The following is a 22,228-nucleotide window of genomic DNA, read 5'->3' as shown; positions in this document are numbered from 1 at the left end:
CAGCTATTTACAGCTATAAGATATCAGATATATTTGCAGAATCTGTCCTTCACCTTCCCCTCTGTATTAGAGCTCATGGAAAATGGTCAAGTAACATATTTCAAGCCATATATCGGTTTTGGCCTTTGTGTAAACACGAAGGTCACACCAGCCACTTGTACATATTAATCGCTAAATTACATTCCCGAAAAAAAGCAGGAGTTACTCTATTGATCATCACCAGGTGACCCTCCTTAATACATCTGTTAAGTCCAGAGGAAGGATCTTCTATGAAGACCAAAAAAAAAAAAAAAAGAGAGATAGAGATTTACTTAAAGCAATCTTTAGGATTAGAAAGAGAGCATCAAAGCTGACTAATCTAAATAACATATATCAAGTATCTTTACTCGTACTGTCTAACAAAAATAAGAGCCTCCGGGCTGTTGTAAAACCAAAGCTGTTACTTTGCCAATATTTTCCTTACTCTGCTAGCTGGCCTATGGTATTATTGCATTTGAATCTGTTTTTTCGTGGTGTTCCCAGGAACTGAGCGTAAGGTTTTATGCCAGTCTGTCCTTTCCTGATCTCTCTTGCCAGGCAGGCTGGCCAAGCAAGGCAGCAGAGGTGGCTCTGAAGCCCCCTCTTTGTGCCCACATGGCCAGGACTATTACAGCTGGTTTCAGGGTCTACTTCAGTTCTCAGAGCTTTGCTGGCATTCCTGTAAGTGAAATGACTCTGGCTAGTTCATACAGCCACCCTGTATGATGCCTAAAGTTTTGGGTTTTTTTTTTAAAAAAAAAAAAAAGAAGAAGAAGAAGAAACTTCACAGCTATTTCAGTGTTTCATCTTTTTTCACAGTTTGCAAATAAAAGTCTAAATTGGTCGCTACTATAAAAGCAAACAGACAATTGAATAAATATTTTGGGGTTTCCACGCTGGAATACATAACCTCCTTTTTATTGGTGCACATTATTGACTTAAAAGTGGCATTGGTCGTGTGGACACAGATACTAGCTACTGGTGAAGCATTTAGTCTTGATGGCATTATCTTTTTTTTTTTTTCCCCTTTTCCCTATTTTTTTTTCCTCCAGTTAAGCAGCTTTTCTCCTCTGAAGATCACTAGATCACCAGATAGCAATCCACTCATAAGCACAGTCAAAAGATGCCCTAGATAAAAGATTTGGGTTATGATTCACAATGTGTGCAATGGATGTACTATTCAGGACATTCTTGACTGATACTACTGTACTGCGTATTCATTTGCAACATGGATATATAATGATTATGATGCTTTTCAGAATAATACTGAAAGAAGTTTCTTAATGTGCTATTCTTAAAAAATTCACAACAAATTAACATCAAGGTTAGAAAATTCAGATTGTGAATATATCGGTCTTTTGGGTGCTGCTCCAGGAAGCCTAAGAAATGATCCAGAGAAGTACAATATTCATTACTGAATTTGACTAGCAAAAACATAGCACCATATCATTAACAATCTTTCCAGGGCCAGAGGACAAGAAGAGCTAGGTCAGAGCACGACATGGAGGAGGTCTGGGTCTGGGTCTGAAAGCAGGTTGAGAAAGAAAGGGTGCTGCTCACCAAATGAAAGACAAGTAGCACGGCTCATAAAAAAAGGACAGCAACCCAGAGAGACACAGATGGCCCAGACTTATTTTTTAACAGCTGAATTGGAAAATGGGTGAGATTGGAACAAATGAATCTCCTGGTCATGGCCAGTTTGCCTCCAGTGGACTTGTCCTGCAGTAAGCGGGTAAATATTTATTATTTCATTTGTATGTACAATTCTTTTGCCAGTTCAATGCTGGGGAAGAAATGCAAAGGTGACATTTCAGCCAGGCACTCTGAATGAGGGCTAGTCTAACTTTGTTTTAATAAATTATGTGACTAAATGCAGAGTTCAGGATGCATCATTATTAAAGTGCTCATTGGGTCTGAATTAGATCTGCAAGAATTACTTGTGGAAGGGAAAGAAGTTTTTTGATAGGCCTTGTAGATCTAGACTGTAAAGTAACAATTGGGTATGAGAATACATATATATTTAAATCAAAGATTGTTAACTATCATTTCGGACTTTCTTTTCCATTCCAAAAGCAAAAAACCTCTTTGCTCTGCAAATGAATTCTTATAAATCTAGAATAATTCCAAGTGATTCTATAAATCACCTGGGGATGACGTGCTATAGCAATAACCAGAAACAAAGGGAATGTCAGAGAGATTAAAAAAGTCACTACAGTCTTTTCCTTAACTCATGAGCAGAATTTTAAGAAGGAGATTATACAATTCTTTAGTACCCCTTTCTAGATCACAGATGCCTAATGGAAGAACAACTTTACAGGCAAAGATGTGACAGAACTGTAAAGCGAATTGAGATGTACTCTGTAAGGATGTGGTGTGTGTTCCTAGTATGAGAAACAACTTGGGGACACAACATGATGGAAGAGAGAAGAGGGCACCAAGGGAGAGATGAAGCAAGAGAACTTGCAAAATCTCAGACACACTAACTAAAGGCATCGTTTGGAGGAACTTCAAAGCAATCTATGAGACTCTGCAGACATCACCATCTGCCACGTACTTCTAAAGATTTGAGCTCTCAAGGGGCTACTTCCTACAAGACATGAACATCTTCACAGAAAAGATTAGAGATACATCATGAACTATCTCATCCTGACCATTTATCATGATAAACCTGCCAAGTGCATTAAATTTGCATAAAAGGATGTGGTCGCCTTTAATAAGCTACCTATTTCTCAATTTCTCAGTGACAAAAAATGAATTGAAACACATTTAGTAAAAGTGCTGCAACTAATCATTGAGCGAACAGTCTTTCACAGAATTGCCATGCTATGATCTACCTCCAAGATTTTGTAAATGTGCTTTTTTCATTCATAGCATAAGTTTAGGTTGTCAGCTATTACAACATCGTGCATTTCTCCAAACGAACAAGAGATGACAATTTAAAACTTGTAAAAAAAAAAAAAAATCTCTCTTACAATGTCACTTAAATGTAAAAATCCACAGCACTGGTATTTTGAATTATGATCAGTGGTGGAATCATCTGTATTCATTGCAGTTCCCTGTCTCAGCAATGGAAGTTCTGGGTGAAACTTCAACTAATTTCACTTTTCTTTAAGTTTTTATGCTGACATGTCTAACATTTTCATGAGTACCTTGTGACAACACCCAAAGGGAAATCCTGAAAGATATTCAAATCTTTGTAAGCTAGTGAACACTTGTTGATAAATAAGATATTAGCTTTTCACATAGTTATTACTTCAGTATAGTTTCTTTAGATACATCCTAGATGAGTTTTAAATGTAGCTCATCAAGGTAATAGAAGTTAACTAAGTAAATTGTCTTCTCTACAGGATATTATCCAATCTTGAACTTTCACGTCAGGTCACAACAAATTTCAATGTCCTTTTAAGACACTGCACGGTGCATCAGCAAACCCTTCTGCTTTTACTGTTCCCCTTGGGTTAGTACTGTCTATAAAAATAGTATTTAAACATTTGTTCTGTTCATGGGCAGTCAGATTGGTATATTTGCTGGCAAGTCACTTCTGAAAACCTTTCCCTTTCTAAAGCTAACTTTCACCATTAACTGTATTATTCTCCTATTTCACTAAATCCAAAAGTAAAGAATGGAAAATTTTGGTAAAACTGACTATGGCAAGCGCACCTTGAATGCACCACTGATCTGCAAGCGTGCATTCTTTTTCCTTTTTCTTCCTCCAACGTGACATGGTTTCCAACTAATTGTTTCCAAATATTGTGTTCGGAGTGTTCAGTAGAATCAGCAAGCCACAGAGGAAATCCCAAATATAATTTACCAAAGGGTTTCTGTGGGATGGAAGGGACTTGGCCTCAGCTGAAAGACTGCTACCTGGTACCGAGCTCCTCTATCCGCCAGCCACTAAAAATAGGATTTACAATCTTCTTCCAAAATGCCTAATATATGAGATCTCACCCCCTCTAGTGACTGGTCCCACAGAGAATAGGACACAGTTGGTTCCTGATAGCTAACACGAGCCTTTCCTTCAGCATTTTCTTTAGAGAAGGAGAAGCGCAGGTGCTGTGACAGCTGCCGACCCGGGTGCCTGGCGCCGGCAGCGCGGCCATGCTGCACCGGCCCTGCTGGAGGCTCCTGCAGCAGCACCCTCCAGGGCCTTCTCCTCCCCAAAGGGCCGTCTGCAGCAAGACCAGCCTACACGATTCTTTAGTTTAGAAATTAAATGTATAGGCTGAAAGAGGAGCAAGGCAGAGAGGTGTATTTACAAAGCGACAGTCCAGAAAATTTAGGCCCCAGCGCAACAGTTGCCTCATTCAGACGTGGCAGTTCCCTACCTTGTGGGAAAGCTGACAGCACTCCGGCTCAGACTTTTCCTTAACCGACCTTCAAAAGAGCCCAGTAGCAGCATTTCCTGTTGCCCAAACATCCGTCTTTAACGATGTATTTACAATCTGCCGGGCACTGTGGTGACAGAGCACATCAGAGGCTTTAGCCCTGCGCCTGCTCTCGCCACGGGCTCCGGAGCAGTGCAGGGGAGCTGGAGAGAATTAGAGTCTGTGGAAACTCAGCCAACTTCTGATGGGGCTGGGGCTACTGGCCTCCTTCCCCCTCCACAATCATGATTACAAAGGCAAGGTAATAATAAAAAACTATGCCCTTCAATGAGAGTGCAAGTAGGGGATGATCTGAAAGTGTGGTAGTGAGAAAATTTCAGGCCATCACACTTTCACTGAAGACTCCAACAAGGTTGCACCTCAAAAGCACGGTGTACAGAAAGCAGATAAATGCAATGATGAAACATTTTCTATGAGAAGCCACAAGAGAATTGAAGAGTCTGTTATCTTCGGGAAGAACCTGGCAAAGTCTTTCTATCACCACAATAAATAAATAAATCCATCTTCACCACAGTTGTCGCCTTCCTTGCGATTCCTCTACAATTACATGGTAGGGTCCCAGCCTTCTAGCCCAAATCACTTTACCATGAACTTCTTGTGTTGTGAGAGCTTTCTTTAATGCATTCATGCTCAAACTGTAAAAGGCAAGCAGCAATACACATTTCAATATTTAAAAGCACAAATAAAAATCTTAATAGATCCCAGATGTTTCATTTCCCCCAGCCCTTGTCAATGATTGAGTTGGTGCTGACGCAGACGATATTTTAAGATCAGTGGTCAGTTTGATGCTGAAAAAGGTTTAGATGTCTGGGAATTTCAAATGCAATTCTTAGAAATAAATAAATCATTAAGTAGATGAAAGGGAGACAACTGTGAATGCAAGTAGCTGTTATTTTGTAAATATATTTTATGGCCTGAAATGCACCCACAGGTTTTGAATGCAACTGAGCACGAAACAGACGGTAACATTTTGTCAACATATATAAAACCTTGTAGAGATAATTATTTCAATCTCATTTTCTTAGCAAAAGAACTCCAAAGGTTCACATAAATAACAAACTGCAGGAATCCATACTTTAAGGTAGATATACGGTGCTGGTGCTGTTGAAGCTAATGAAGAATTTGCTATTTATTTTAGCAGAAGTCAGTTTTGCTAGCTGCATCCATTTTTCACTTACTAAAGCAGCAAGTTATCGTTTACTACACCAAACAAATAAAGCACTATACAGAAAGCACGTCTAGAAAAAAGCTGGTGGGCCCAGTAACGGAGGCCATGCTGCCAAGCACACAAGTTCTCAACTGTAATGAGAGGCTGGATTCTTTTGCTCTGATTTTTACTGGGAGAAGTCCCTAGTCTCCTAAATGAAAGCAACCGGGGCGGGTGGGGGTTTGAAGCCCGCATTTAGCTTGCACAGACCCATGATGTGTGCACTTGATGTCATAAAAATGCTGTAAGTCTGCCAGGTCAGCAGCCACAAACCCCAAATGCTGCCAGTCGCAGGCTGAGCAGACACTAAAAGGCTATGAATTTCATTTAATCATCTCCTTTCCCTTTCCCGGTAAAGCAGTCAAGGCTAGCAGCTGCTGGAGAAATACGTGGAAAAATACTAACTACAAACGTCTGGGATTTGGTTTTGATTGGTATTAAAACCAAACAAATGAAGAATAAACCTAATAACAAATCTAGCAAAATGTATTTATTAATACAGCAAACAATGTAGGCTTCAGAGTCCACTTTCAAGGAGTGTGTGGATAAGCTCAGCTAAATGATGTACTTCATATAGTCTGCCAGATCTACCCACTATTCTGCTAATTTATGTGCCATACACTTCTCTCCAGCTAAATTTCTGATTAAGAAAAACTTCACCCCCTTTCTGTTATTTGTTTAGCTACACAATATTCCTTAATAGTGAATGCTGTTTGCTCTTAAGCGTGCTTTCTATTATACCTTTGGCATTTCTGAAATGGTGAGAGCAAACATAATCTAAGCCCTAGACCATGCGGTTTTATCATATAGCCAACTATGGGCAACACTTAAAAGCTGAATACAACCGTCTAGTCCTTTTGAGATGCCTCAAATTCATCTCTAAGAACTAAGTCACCCAAAATTTCTAAACCCATTAGAATAGGTAGGTTCCACAAAACAAATTTTTCCAAACCAACTTCTGCACCTTCTTCGAGCACCTCATATACAGGGCCAAATGTTCATTTCATTGACATAAACGGAAAAGCTTTGCATGGTCTGAGCAGCTGCAGTTACAAGATCAGGCTGAAACAAACCTGGGATGCTTGTGATAGAGAAGAAGATTCTTTTCTTTTTTTTTTTTTTTAAAAAAAATCACAACAGCACCATTGGCCCACAAACTATGTTATTTGCAATCACGCATCTGTGTGCCATCAGTCTCCAAGGAAGGGAAAGACTGCTGGGCTGAACTCTCAATTTATGTTTCTCAGTTCACTCTTATAATCACACTCAGTGTTCTCAAGCTTAGTGCAGCCATTCTGGTGACAAAATTTGCACACCAGGTGGGTTTATCCAAGTCGCCATGGCCCTAATAGTTTCATATAGTTCCTAATGATAATCTTGACAATTATATAGGTAATTGTGTTTCTAAAAAGCTATCTTCAGCAAAATTGGGAGAGTTCTTTCCTCTCAACAGGAAAAATATTTTAATAAAAGAGCTCGTATATGCCTATATAAATGGTGAGAAAAAATAACTGAAAAAAATCCACCCTTTTTTTATACTGTCTTTAGATGCAGCGTTAAAGAAAGCTAAGGGAATCCTGGGGCCCACAGATGATGAAAGGTCCCAAAATAGGATGGGCACTGAGCAGGACGAGGATCCCCTGGTCCAGCAATGCTGCAATCTTGATGAGGCATTAATATTCATATTCTAGACTGTGATAAGGAAGATGTGGAGGGATGGACCTAACCCAGCAGAGGTGCAACGAACTGCTTCGCTTCCTTATTGAAATTCAGTCCATCTAACTGATACAGCAGAAGGAAGTAGCACAATGAAATAGAGCAGAGATCACTTCAGTAGTTTTATCCATCTACAGTCTCCTGCTCCTGACCAATGCATAACCCTGCACAGGACTCCAGTCCTTCCAACTTCAAGCAGTCTCAAGAATGATTTAGGTTTCTTTAATATGGTAATCATTAAAATATTGCCATTAGATCACCATTCAGAAATGTATCAAGACTGTGACTACCTTCATTTGTGTAATACCAAAAAAGTTTTAGTTTTGCTTGAGGTAGCCCAGTTTCTTTCAAAATTACAATTTAAACAGCACCTTTGCCTCAGAACCAGAATAAAATATTTATAACCACCTCGTTTATTTGCAAGCAAATACAGGCAATGTCTGTTAAAAAGCAAAATCCATTAGACACTGGTTAGTTTTGATACTGTAAGTCTCCAAAAGGCAACAGATGTGGGGACGGGGGAGGGGGAAGTTGATTTTGTCTTTTTAATATTCAAAGTGGATCTGTTCTCACTGGCTAATTAAATCAGTAGAGTGCAAACAATAAAAGAAAAAATAAGTGTTGCCTTTTTTCCCCAGAACAACCTCTTTGGTTTATCTCTACTTATTTATTACAAAAACTTACTTATTAGAAGACTTAACAATATTCCCTCCCCAAATCCTCATGAAATAAGATACATATTCCACAGCACCAGTTCCCATTGAGAAGAATATACTTTTCCTGTGGAATTTAAGATAAGGTAGTCTTTGCACTATTAAAAGAAAATGGATTTGGAATGAGCTTCTTTGATTGATGTGAAAGTACTGAAGAAACACACTAAAAACATAACAGATTTAATAATAATATCAGATGTACAAATCAACCAGCAGAATGCTGCCTTAAAATACATTTGTACTTTCTTGGCAAAACCAGTAGGTTTCCATGGGTGTGCTGAATTATTTAAGTAGTAATGAAATGTGTTAATAACATTAAACAGTCATCTTCCAATACCTACAGTATGATGGTATTTTCTAGTCAGATCATTCTTTGTAGTGCATAAATACATGTAACACCAATTAAAACATTTTGATTTGTGAAATCAAAATGAGCATGACATATTAAATTTGGGTTTGAAAGTATTTTAAATACTATTATCTACTTTTAGCCTTTAGTTAGTTATGATACACAGCAGAGTATTAAAAATGGATTGCAGATAGAGACCAGAATTCAACTGAGCTAGCATGGTGCTAGCACGGTACAAGAACAGAGAAGATGGTCTCAGCCCCAAATGTAATTGTACACATTACGAAGAGAGGGTTGTGTATGAGCATCGGTAGCCACCTAACTTTGAGACCATAAAGCTCAGCAAAGGATCAAAATATTTACGCATGAAATAAGGTAGATCGCGTCCGAAGCTCTATGCTGCTACTGCTTCCCACGCCAGCAAGTTAAATGCAAGTTTGGGCATGTATGTCTATGTATTAACTGACAGCACTGTGGACATACCTGAAGATAAAGGAAAACAGAGGGATATAGACCCCTTGCACTGTAGGGGAGAGTACTCAGCAATAAGTCAGTATCTGACAAGAAAAGGCAACCATTTCAGCCCAGTTTTTGAAAGCGATAGTGTCAAGGAAACAGTTATGGGACATAATGCACGAGTTTACAGGAAATTCCTCTCAAATGCTCAGGACCATCATGGAAGGAAACACAGATGTGCTTGTTTGAAGATGTAACAAGTGACAATCAAGAGACAAGTGTCAGGTACTGTGGGGTCCTGAGCCTTTACAGGTACGGAGTTGCTTCTCAGCTCCATGAATGATTGACCCAATTTTAACTGTATTGAGAATTTCTTAGGAAAATACAGCTTCATCATAGTTAATGAATCATCCACAGCTGAAACACTGATCTATTTAACCCCAAATTCAGGGTTTTACAGAGTTGTGTGTCCATTACTAAAGACTTAATGTATCCTAGTTACTTTTAACCCTGCTTCTGTTTGAATATACTCAGAGCCAAACAGGACTTCAATCCCTTCAAGTGTTCTTTTGGTCAACCAAATTAATGGTTGCAAACAAATAAAATATTTAGTCTGTACTACAGCCAAAACAATGTTCCTTTATGTGATCTCAATGATGAGTAAACACCACAGCGCTGGAGATAGCAGCAGCAGGTCAGACTTAGCGCCATGATGCCCCGTGTTATGACGCTTCATAGTAAAATACGTAACATAAGCAAAATACATACTAGAACAGAAATGAGCCCACTACTGCTTAATTTGACTGTATCTCAAAAACATAGTAAAGTAACCCAGCAAAGAGATTTCTGTTAATAGTTGTGTGAGAGGGCATTTATCAACACCCATTAACTCCTGGATTTTACCTGTTAGTTTTCTAAAAGATGCTTGTGTTGCTTCGTAAGCCACAAGGTGTCACAGTGGCTCAACTGGTAGGATTCTTGTCAGTCTAGACACGCAGGTTGTGGCTTCAGGTTACGTTCCAGTGCTAACACCGCTCTGTACGAGGACGTCTGGGCTACACTGGGTATTTAGAAGTGCAGCCCTTTGGATGAAACAATCAGTCAAGGTGCAACTTGGTTGCTTCAGGATGCTCTTGATGTGGGTGTTAAATAATCTTATAGGACCATCAGAGAACAGATGTTCTTGGTGAGCTGGCATCTTGACCAATCTTTTTACTTTGCATTATTAACCCAGACAGAGTGTTAAGAGGTACTGAAAAGAGCTGAGCTAATAATTCACATCAAATAATAAATTTTATGAATTCCACTTCGTTCTACTCAGCGTTGCTAGGAATTAATAAAAATTTATTTGAATGCATTAATTATTCAAATTTAAGACATATTTTTGCTCATCTTTCTAACAAGCAGTGTGCTGTAAGCGAGTAATAGTCTGCTAAGACTATATGCTGTGAATGGTCATGTTACTCTTTTGCATCCTTGACTGGATGAGGACAGATGGATCTAAAGCTTAAAATGCCACAAAGCTTTGATTTTTTTTTCACCATTTTTTTCTTATTTCATTTTTCTAAAGTAACTGCATGGTAAGCAGTGCCCAGTTCCATGAAAAAAAAAAAATGCACATACATCATATTTACTGACCTGTAATTTTCCCATTGCCACCAGTCTTTGTTATTAATTTGCTTTACATTCATACATCAGTCAGTCTTCACTGCAAAGCAATCAGAGATTCTTCTCTGGTGTATTTAATTTCTAAGTATCATGGTTCTATCTGGGAGGTTTTGGAAACTCAAAACAAGAAACACTGCCTCCCAGCTTAGCCCATATAAAATAAGCAACTTCTTTCCAGAATGCTTAACAAAATGAAATTTGCATTCTGCAATTATTTGTAAGAATAAAACTCCATTGATCAAAGATTCACAGAAATGCATAAAAGGCACAAGCATAGCCAAAGCAAATTTACTGTTAAACTCAAGTGAATAGTCATGGAAATTTTGCGTGTAGTATTTGTTGCACTCAGGTAATGAACCTTTACCCAGTGTGATGGCTTTTCATGTCCCATTATTCATGCCAACACATTCATTAAAACGGGCCTATGCTTTTTAACATAATCAGCAATGTGCATAGGTGTGGCCTTCAAAGAGTTATTACCACAGTTTACAGGCATTCTGTTCGTAAATACAAGCAGAACTCTAGTCAGCGCAAAATGCCAAGCTTCCCACAAAACATATGGTAATTTTTGCTCTGTAAAAGGGATAGACGTGCTATATAATGCATAATTGCAGCACATTATATCTGAACTTCTAATTGCTTAAAATGACACTTCAAATCACATCAACAACATTATTACCTAATTACCCTAAGGGTTAACTGATACTCCAGTGATTAAGTCTAGGTAGAAGTGATAGAGCTATTGTATTGCCTTCATCCACTGCAGCTGGTGGTATGATTGCAAATGCCCATATAGAATCTATATCCTGTCATTGGTTTTAACATCTTGGTACAGTGAAGAAGAAAAGTGGAGAAAGGCTGGCCAAGTCCCAGAAGGAGGAAGGGTCCCACAGAATGCTGAACAACTTCAACAAGAAGAATCTGCATTTGCTCCAAAGGAATTATTTTACAGCAGTTCTTTTAATTTCTAGTCACAATAACATTATTGTAATGCAAAATGGAGTAACATGAAAATATTTTGGTACTCGAAGTGGATACAAGAATTATGGAAGATGGTGACACTGATTTGAAAAGGCAAGTTACTATCAGAATAGGGGGGATGGAGTAGAACAGACACTTCTAGGTCTTCTTCCATTGCTGCATAACCCACTTGTGAGACTTTTGCAAACCGCATGAAGAAACCATAGCATCCTAGGTGCGTGGCACTTCATAGTCCCTTTGTTCAACTGTAAACTACTATCCTGGTTGCAAACCTAGTGGCAAAGCAGGTTTCATGTTTGTCTTGCCAATGTCAGCTGAAGCTGGAGGATGAGGATCTCTAGTCCGTAGGAGATGGCCAGGAGTGCTGGTGCTGCTGACTGCCTTCCCGAGGGATGGAGTATGGCGACCGTGCTTCAGTCTAAACAATAACAAAACTAAAAAGTTTCACTCTATTTACTTTCTTGTTTTCTGAGTATTTTCCTCTCTCTGTGCGACTACTGCATTTAAAGATTAGGAATATTTCTTTTTGTATAATGTGGTCATTAATATTTCAGAAATCTCTTTGTAACCTGCTCCAGGACAGATAGTAACTCTTCCTCTCATACAATCTTCTGCTAATGGCTGAAGCAAAACTACACAACTGGAACGAGAATCATAATACGGTACATGAAATACTTTAAATGTGGAATGTGCTGGAAATCATCATTTTCTCAATTTACTACTTTAGAAAATAACCAATTAAAAACATGCAGTCAGGAAAAAAAACCAAAAAAACCCACAAATGTTTGAAAGTCCAAAAGAAAAGTAAAAAATAATGTGCTGCACAAGTGATGCAAGACTGCACACAACAATACTCAAACAGGGACTGGTGTTTTTCCCAGACATTTAGTTTTTGAAGAATAAGCACAGTTGATCTATGGTTAGGTCTATTCTTGGGTCTGCCTTAATCAGGGGTTTCCAAATATGGTGATTTTCCAACCTGCTATTCTATGATTTTATGACTTTTTTACACACATAATGTTTCATTGGTCCTCTGAATGGAATAGATAAGGTCATCCAACTAGCCTGTGCAATTCTTCGGGGTCATGAAAGATGCTAGAGTCTGCAGGTAGCAGTTGTGTAAAATGGATGGGATCTGGACAGATATTGAATCTGCTGTACGTGAGTAATCTGATAGCAAAACTATACCTAGAGATTGGATTTCCCCCTTCCCTTTTTAAACACACATACAAATGGTACAGACAGATTTTAATGTTTCTGCTCAGCTAACTAGGCTTGGCAAGCTGACTCTGTGGCTTAGAATCAGGAAGATGGATATCAGCAGGTATTGCAGATCACGTGTGACAGGTATTACAGCAGTGTTCTAATTTATTAATCACTTGGAAGGATCCAAAGGCCTGATTACTTAGTTTGTGAGCAACCAGGCAGTAGATTTTAAGTACATTTAGAAACCTATGCCAAGTTACAGCTTCACTGTGTCGGTTGTGAGTTTGTGATTCTGTCCTGGCCAAGGATCTGGATGTGAATATCGACAACACAAAGACCTTAGGGAGAAGTTCTAGTTTGATACTTATATTTTGGCTGTAGCTATCAGAGTTGTTCATAAAGAAGAAGTCTGTTGTGCTCAGGTCTTATGCTTCAAGCCTGTATGATGCAGACAGGAACACCACCCTGGCCAGGAGCTTCATCATGCTTATGTCTTCTTGACAATGGTGTATAAACAGCAAGGTGGTGCCAAGGCAACCTAAGTCCATGAAGAAAGCCTGCTCCTGTAAAATTTATGGCCTTTGCAAAGACTCTACACGACCAACACTCTTGAATCCTGAAGAGGCGATAAGCTTAGGAAGCCACTGAGTCCTGAGTCACGTTTAGTTCTGCAAAGGTCTCATTTTTCCAGGTCGGTGATTTTTCACTAGCCTCAGAAGGCACAAAAGTGCCATAGTTGTCTCCAGAAGCATCAGTTCTCATACTGAGGTTTTTGGTCTGCGGGTAGTTCTAGGTGATCCCCAATTACCTCAGGAGTACTAAATATACTATTTGGCTTAGATCAGCAGCTTATAGGCTTTAGTTCAGAAGGGTATGACTGTCCACCACAAGGTAACAGAAACAGAAAGAGTATTCTGACCATAAAGGGCTTTCTCTCTGAAATTCCAACAGTGACCAAACACAGAGAGAATGTACTGAGGAAAAGACACAAGCCTAGGGAGAAGATTATACCCAGGGGTTCAGGGAGGTTTCTTTCACTACTTTTTAGCCTAATAAATAAGGCCATCGAGACCTGGCCACCAGGCCCTGCTCTACAACAGTCTTTTTCGGAGACTAATCACCAGTCACTGTGGGGCAACCTCGTTCCTGCCAGGATCACCCTCTGAGGCTTCAAGTAGCCCAGAAACAACTTTTGGAAAAAAGCGCCCAGCAAAACTGAGGATGTCCACTGGCCTGTTTACACAGTACAGTGCAGGAAAGAAAGCTCTTGTTGGGAAGGAAGCAACCGAACAAAGTATCGGCATGGCTGGAATGCCTGTTTACAGCAGATATGCAACTTTTGGCAAAAAGATACAAAAAAATACCATTTGAAGTGAGGAGTCCAGCTAAAAATATTGCAATGAGTTTAGCAATCTAGCAATTCTGTAAACAAAGAAAGTGTATATACCAAAAACAATTTTTTTTTTCTTTTTTTATCTGATCTTGCAATCCTACTGCAGGCAAAACTCCAGCTTAAATAAGAGCACAGGACTGAGCCCTTGTTATGATCTCTGTTTTGTTCCTTCTCACCATCCAGTGGCTTCTATTTTTGAGACTGGATCTGCATAGCAAATCTTGTTTACATCAGAGAAAAACTGAGTTTAAGGTTTTTTACATGGATTTATAGTTTAAAGGGTAAAGATCAAAAAAAGAGAAAAGGAAAGGCTGAAAATGTTTCTTTATAGAAAATAATCTAGTAAGCATCGAAGTGATTTGGAGAGGAGATCCCTTTTTATACTTTCATGCTGACTCTCCCTCCCACCAGCCCCTGCTCCCAAAAGCTCCCTATTCCTTATGCATGCAGTTTATATTATCTATTATAACTTCAGGGAGGGAAAAAAAAAAGGCAGCAAGACATCCCTTATTGTAAGCTAAGGATCACCATGGAAAGGAAGTAGAAGTTTTTTTTCTCCTTCAGCCTCATAAGAATTGTTGGTTTGTAACAATTTTAATTGAAAACAGCTGCAACTGACATTTTTTAAAGGGATGAAAAGAACTATATGAAATAAAAGACAACCAGTAAAAAGAGCCTTGAAACCATTCTGAAGTTAGTGTCTGCCTAAAGGAGTTAAAGAGTTTTCTTTTAAAACTGACCTTTTAGTAACAGCAAAGCGTGGTTTATAAATACACTTTACTCATGTTCCTAGAATTGCTAAGTATTAGTATACTTGTGGGTGAAAGAATATTTCCTCAAAAACACTTTGAGACAGAAGTTTATGTGTTTTCCCCTCAAAAAAACAAACTCATTGGACAAACTCAGACTTATGTACACAATATGAGAGATCTGTTTGAGATACTAAGTTGCTATGTGAACAAATGTGATGTCACAACATAGATTTTTATGACTAATCTATTTAAAATGCATCAGGAAGAAAAAGAAAATATTATTTCATCAGATAGTAATGTGAGGAAGTAAAATAAGAGACTTCCATTAAACTGAAGAAATTTTGTTTTGCTTTGATTTGCTTTGCTTTAAATATTTGGTTGAGTATGAATGTCTGTGTAAGCTTCCAGTTCATTTAGTAGCTTTTAAATAACCATAACATCCTCCTTTATTTTCCTTTTAATTTTCTTTACATTTTCTTCCATCATGAAATCTCTACTTTTGTTAAATTCACTATACAGTTTAATAGGCGATTAATATGACTTGATTAAGCTGACTGCCTTTAAAACAAATACACTACTAATCAAGTTCTCTAGTCATCCTTAAAACACTGCTCTCTTAGCCAGAAGGAAAGCTGTGTTTTGCATATAATGATGACGTAAAGCATAATCTCTTGTAGTGAGAGAGAGATACAGGTGAATTTAATGTACTGTGATACACAAAAGTTCTAAAAATATAGCGGACTAAATAAACAAGTGAAAGGCTTGATACATTTCTGTGATTATTGGTAATAAAGCAATGGCTCAAACTTTAAACTGTCAGCAACTTTAAGTGATCTATCCACAGTGCACTGTAATGTTACTGAAAAATAATTATATACAAGATATAATCACCTTTTGGTTAAGTGTGAGCAATTTCAAATGATTGCAAATTAGAACAGAAAAAGATTTACAACATCAAAGAGGAAACAAGGCTTTTTTTTAAAACACAGTTTTATGAAAAACAGAGAAAATATTTAAGCTAATTTACCTATGTTGTGTATTGCTACCTAGAACTTTAGAAACTGCTGATTATGCCTGAACAGGATTGCTTTCTTGAAATGTTAAACTAACACAGATATAAAATTAAGACAAACTGAGTTTGAGTGAATGGTAATGAAATCTTCAAAACCACACACGGAGCAAGGAAACAGCTGCATTTTGGTTAACCAAAAAGTTAATCAACTATGACAGAAGTAAATAAGATTTATCCTTATATCTGCCAGAGATTATTAAACATTGAATTATTAATTTTACTTCTTGAAATCAGGATTGTTGATGCATTACAAAATGGCACTAGATGCTCCCCAAGTATTATTAAGAAAGCACGTATTAATTTCCATTTCGCAAAAGGTATTACCAGATTGTATTTCTTTGAACAACTTTTAAGGAAGGCAAGGTGTTCCTGTATGCTACTTCGTAATTCAGACTCCCTAACTTACTTTAGATCACATAAGAATTAGCTAGGTGGTGGACTTTTGCCAGTACTTACATCATAAAACCACCCCCTGCCTGGGTGTGATTGGAATTCTTCGCCTAAGACTGACCCTGAATTTAAAAAGGCAGTGGTAGGTTCTGCCTGAGGAGCCCATAAAGTCGTAAGAAGTTTGGAAAGCAAAAGTTTGCACATCTAGCACAGGCTAGAGTTGCTAATTCCTTACTTTCATGACTATTTCTTCCTAAAGAAAGCAAGAACAAAAGTAGCCATGCAGCATCTAAATGACCTTTATTTACCAGTCAGTACCTTGTCTGCTTAATAGACTGAGCACATCCTTCACACCAACTACTATTCCCTTCCACCCAACGCTGACACAAACCAGAGTGGAAGCAGCAGATTTCTCAGGGAGGGTCCCCACACACAAAGCCACTTTGAGGACACTCCTGCTTCCTATGAACTCTGCTGCTGGGGGAGCAGGAGTAGAAATGGCATTTACAGGTGGATTCTCTAATGGTGTCTCTACCAGCCCACTGCTTTTTTTAAATCATTTTCACCTACCTGCAAGCTCCAGAGAGCAGCTACAGGAATTTGCTACAAAGGTGGGCTTTACAAATGGAGGGGAGAAAATGGATTGACATGACATACAGATACTCCTTTCATAGGCTCTCCATCCATCTGCTGTAAAACTTAATTAACTTATGTACGTTTTGCTCTGCCTGACTCTAAAAGATTATTAAGAACGTGTTTCTTTTGTAGGAAAACAGGAAAATCCCAGAGACTTTCCAAGGGTATATTTAGGATAAGAGCTGTAGGTTCTGATTTTTTAACACATCCTCACTTGCCACTGGCTCTCTACAGAAGTTGGGTCCAAGTGGAATCTGCCCGCTTGCTACCCCCAGTCTTTTGGAAAGTTTCTTTGTAATTCCTTTCCCCTTAAGCTGCTTTACTTGTGCTCACCTACCCCCTGGGGCTCACAGAGTACAAGCAGCCTCCTTCAGAGACCAGTGCCTACGTTATTCCAAAGCCTGCCTGAAGAGAAACGTTCATGCAGTAAGCCTGTCTCACCCACAGCACAAGAACATTCCTCCCATGACATACACGGCTCCATTGGTCTGGATTGAAAAAATTCAGAGCTAGTTATACATGCTCCAGAAGCCTTCAGCTACCAATACCAAACATGCTTGGAAGTGCGTAAAATTAATGTGAAACTTCCACTCCCAACCTGGCCCAGAAGCCAACATGATTCTTTACAGGCTGTCTACGCATAGCCACTGTCAGTGTCCCAGGAAACTTTTTTTTTTTTTTAATTAAGGAAGGTGTTTTAATTGGAGGATGAATGAGATGAGCTGAAGCTAGCTAGAAAATGCATTTCAACAAACAACAATGCTTACAGCACAGAGCTCAGAAATTAAAAAAAACAGAACCAGAATGTAAACACTGAACAATCACCAGGCAAGAGTATTTTTACTCTGAGCAAATAAAAGAAATGCTGGAGCATAAGGCCTTCATTAACTAAGCACTGTCTGTCAAAGTAAAATGCTGCTGAAACCTATAGCACTACTAGCAAAGCGGAGTAGGTTATTTCTTTTTGCCCACAACAATCCCTGTGAATGTGCACAGCAAAAACTGCAATTAGATGCGCTGAAGTCTCACTCAGCACACCTCAGCAATGCAGGAGGGGGAAGTTGTTTCACAACTCCCTCAAAAACTTTCCTAGTGTAACATTTGTAAAGGAGATGCAATCAGAAACTGGTCAGTTATTAGAAGTACCACTAAAATTGTATGTAAAAAGGCTAAATTAGCACTGACAGCTTTTCAGAGCAGGTTGTATATAAAACCCTGAAGGAATCACTTAATGATATATATTTCTTCTTTTCACTTGAAAAAGTCCAGAAATTATTACGTTAATACATATGGGAATGTAAGGAACAGAGCTGCAAGACACTGACAAATAAACAGTAACAAATAAGTCCCCAAAGCCCCCTTATTCTATCTAAATGGCACTGACCCTCTGCAGCCAACAACTTGGGGCAAAACTGAGAAACAGTTGCCATGATTTTAGTAGCAATGAGCTGCCTGGAGTTTTCAGCCAGCACAAAGTGTATTTACCAATAACTCCACAGCAATGTTTCAAGACCAGCAGTGACAACAGTGTTAGAAAAGCAGTTACCCCGTCGTGGTTACCCAATCAGAAAGCAGGTCACATCTCGTTAGCTGTATCATATACATTAAACGTCACAGATTCTCCATGGCATAGCTGACAATTCAGGCATGTATGTTTTATTTTATTATAACCTCATGCTCTCTTCAAGAATTACAACATGACAAACAGATCAATCTGAGGTCCTTTACCATGCTTCATGGCATGATTTCGGCAGACATTTGCCTCTATATAAAGCCATTCACTATAAAAGATTAATACTTTTAAAAAGTATTTTCAGGGCACCACTAGTAAACTACTAGGAAAAACTGCAGCACCAAGAATGTTTGCTGCACAGACACAGACACATGGGCAGAAATGCAGCCTGATTCAGACCACACACTTTTCACTTCAACAGACTAAGGAGTGTGCTTTATTTAACCACATAAATAACAAGATGCAGCCTCCACAATTTTTTTTCTTTAAGTGACAAAAGTATTTCCCTTCCGATTCAGCATATTCTGGGTAGTGGCTGATCTGTAGAAGCCAGAGTGTATAAACCACTAACGGATTATACAAAGCATAACCAACAGTGAATGTAGTTTACATTATTGGGTACTTTTGACAGCTATACGATAAAGTCGTGAACCCATCATCTCTCTCACTAAAAGCAACTGCATTCTAAATGTAAACATGAATTTCTCTTGTCGGTCGTCCTGAACATGTGTTCTTTAAGCGCAGTCTAGGAATAAGTTTTTAAAACTCTGCTCCTGTTTTCTGTTATCATTCATTTTTCATTTTACCGACTTTACAAAACAAAACCAGAGAAAGGTTCATCTCTCCTTCTAAACCTGCAACATTTCTGAATTAGTTTTGTGCAAAAGCTGAAGCAATACCTTGCAATATTACAGCTGCAAATGCCAACAGGACAGATCCTGAGCAAACAACACACTCAGGCAAAGAAATTTCCTGAGACCAGCATTATAATCAATCCTGAAGTGCTGTACTGTAATTTCAAGATTTCAGCCTAAGCTGGTATCCCCTCCAAGAGTTGCTCTGCGTGGAAACATAATGAGGGATTACCCAATTAAACTAGGAAATTAATCAGGGTTCATGCCTGTATATACTGTACTGTCTAGTGGGACGCTTCAGCTGGAATTCGGGCTGAAACCTACCACGGTCCATGCACAGGAAAACACGGCTGAGGGACTTACCTCCGTCCGCGACTGCAGCCTCTTGTTCATTTCATATATTCGGTACTCTGGTTGCACCATGTATGGTGTGTGTCTCCTATAAAATGGGCCAAAAGGAGAAGAATAGAAGGGGTCATGTGGTGTGCTGGACATCTTGCCTGCTTGCAGAGATTCAAGCTACACAGAGTATCATCAACATCCATACAGAGCACATGGGCTGTGTGTTCTTCACAGTACAAAGTAGCAGCGCGCACTCGCACACACATCCAGGCTGCACGCACTGCCTGGAACTGCTGTGGGAGCCTCTATAGCGGGAGCCGGGGGGGCGGGGGGAGCGGGAGCGCTCCGGCTCCGGAGAGAGAGAGGGGCTGGAGAGCTTCAGGCACCGCCGCTCCTTTTTAAAGCAGCAGTTTCTGGAGGGGTCATTTCCTGTCCGCGCTCTAGACTAGTTCAAAAATATAATAATTTTTTTTTTTTTTTCCTCTCCGCCTGACAGAGGGCTGAGGTTTGGGTTTAATTTTTCCCAGCCAGGACCCCTCAGGAACCTGGCAGCCGGGCTCGTTAGCATATAGGTGGTTTAAAAGCTGCCTGAGCCAATCACCCTCTGCGAGCCGCACGCTCGGGTAATGTCAGAAATGTGGTTACTACAAAATACATAAACACAGGCCGGGCGAGCCCCGCCGCTGGCACCGGCTGCCGCTTCTCCCGCTCCCAGACGGTTCCCTCAGCGGCTCTGCCCGCTCCAGCCGCGGCGCTGGGCGACCCGGGCTTCGGCACCGCTCGCCACCCCGGCCGTGCCTTTTGGGGGTTTGCGCCTCGCAGCAATAGTTTGGGGGGACGGGAGGGAGGGCGGCCTTGCTGCTGCACCAGAGCGGGGATGGCCGGGGAGCCTGCACAAAGAAATAACCTCCATCCACCGCACTTCACACAATGGAGAGCAGGGAAATGCTAATAACAGAAATGTAAAAACACAAAGAGCCGGGTGGGAGAACGAGACCCCCGAATAACTGCTGGCAACCCCGGTCGGCGGGGGGTCAGAAATAAACACATGGGTGGCTTTAAAAGCAGCTATCCGGCTCAAAGGTGGCGGCAGCTAGGTGGGAGACGGGTCGCTGTTCTCAGGATCATTCCTGTGCACAAATCCAGTAGCGGTTAGAGTACAGCGCGAACGAGAGGTATCCAAAATTGGGGGGGGGGAGATGTGATGTGAGGGAGGAAGGGAGGGCAAAGGGAAGGCAATCATCCTCTGGAGATGAAGGATGAACTTTTATCTGTTGAATCGTACTTGCAGGAAAGTGCAGGGAGCAGATACCACGTGAATGAAAAGTCCTCAAAATATACAGGAAACAAAATGGGCTCATCTCCTACGTGGGAAAGTGCGAGGTTTGAGAGGGGAGCCTTCAAATTGCCTGTACAAAACAGCCCTTGAAGCACAAACTGTGTCTTTATACACAGCTGTAAAGTATCAGGCATTATTTACAGTACTGAATAAATGTAAAAACAACAATAAACAGCGCTGAATTAATCTCTCATGTAAATTCATTCAAGCAAATGGACCAACTCTAGGAACAGATTTAGTTAACTAATATGATTAAAAGAATAACAATCAGCTGCATTCACAGCGGTTCTCAGCTGGGGGGTTCACAGGATCACTGCGGGATCACCCATTTCACAGACGGGGAAATCAAGGCACGCGCCATTACATTTTCTAAATTTATGTAATAGTCCTGGAAAATATTTGAGCATGATATGGCTTCACCCACTGCCAAAAAATTAATTCAAATCCAACTGAATGTAGGAAAACTATAAGACAGATTTGAAAAATTCTGGTTTTCGCTGGCATTTGGCTAAATCTGGAGAATCTGAGTTCTATTTTCAGGATAAAATATGAAAGTTCATCATTTTATTCTACTGACCACTGATCTGGATCACAATCTATCTTTGACATACCAGTCACTGTTTAGCGAAACTATTTATGTATGCTTTTATGGAATAAAAGTTTCCATAAGAAGTGATGTATTGAGTTGTTTCATAGATTTCCCACAGCTTCTGTCACTAAACACAGAGCCGATAGATAATACATGGGGTATTTCGAGTCCCTCTTTAAATGCTCCACAGCTATGTGGCAATGCTACGCTGTCACTCCAGTACCAGCACTGGAGGTGCTGAGTTTGACAAATAGCATGTACATTGTTTGGCTCAACAGTGCTGCAGTGACAGTGCAGTGCCCTGCCAGTGTTCACTGGCCATACGAGAAGCCTCAAACTTGGCCATGTACCTGGGAGAAAAATTCTCATCTACCTTGTACTCTTAACAGATCCCAGCAAGGGTACTTAAAGCCTAAAATCAAAATGACCAGAAAAATTACAGTTACAGCACTGATATACACAATTTTTATGGCTGAAGTACCACTTACTTAAATAAATGTCAAAAAAAAAAATCAACCCACCAAACTGTGGATTTTACGTTGTTTACAAAGCAAGCCCAAATAAAAACGTATTTACCCAAGAAGGGACACACCACTTTTTGTAACTAAAATGGTGGAATTTTGCATACCTTGAAAACTATGTCTGTTTT

The 22,228-nt window shown here is 39.7% G+C and overlaps 1 protein-coding gene across 9 annotated transcripts in view; it reads right to left on the bottom strand.

Annotated features, from left to right (window-relative positions):
* Positions 1-19,968, bottom strand: part of LDB2 (LIM domain binding 2) — a 218,114-nt gene extending 198,146 nt beyond the window's left edge. For all 9 annotated transcript variants that reach the window (XM_065633695.1, XM_065633697.1, XM_065633696.1 and 6 more), the window contains exon 1: positions 19,673-19,968. In XM_065633695.1, coding sequence (XP_065489767.1) covers positions 19,673-19,804 — 132 coding nt within the window. In that variant the 5' untranslated portion in view covers positions 19,805-19,968. The remainder of the gene's footprint in view (positions 1-19,672) is intronic.
* Positions 19,969-22,228: the final 2,260 nt, after the last annotated feature.

The sequence above is a fragment of the Caloenas nicobarica genome, chromosome 4 (genome assembly GCF_036013445.1).
Source record: "Caloenas nicobarica isolate bCalNic1 chromosome 4, bCalNic1.hap1, whole genome shotgun sequence".
Classification (NCBI taxonomy): Eukaryota; Metazoa; Chordata; class Aves; order Columbiformes; family Columbidae; genus Caloenas; species Caloenas nicobarica.
Note: the sequence above shows the minus strand (reverse complement) of the source record. Positions and strands in the feature narration are given on the sequence as shown.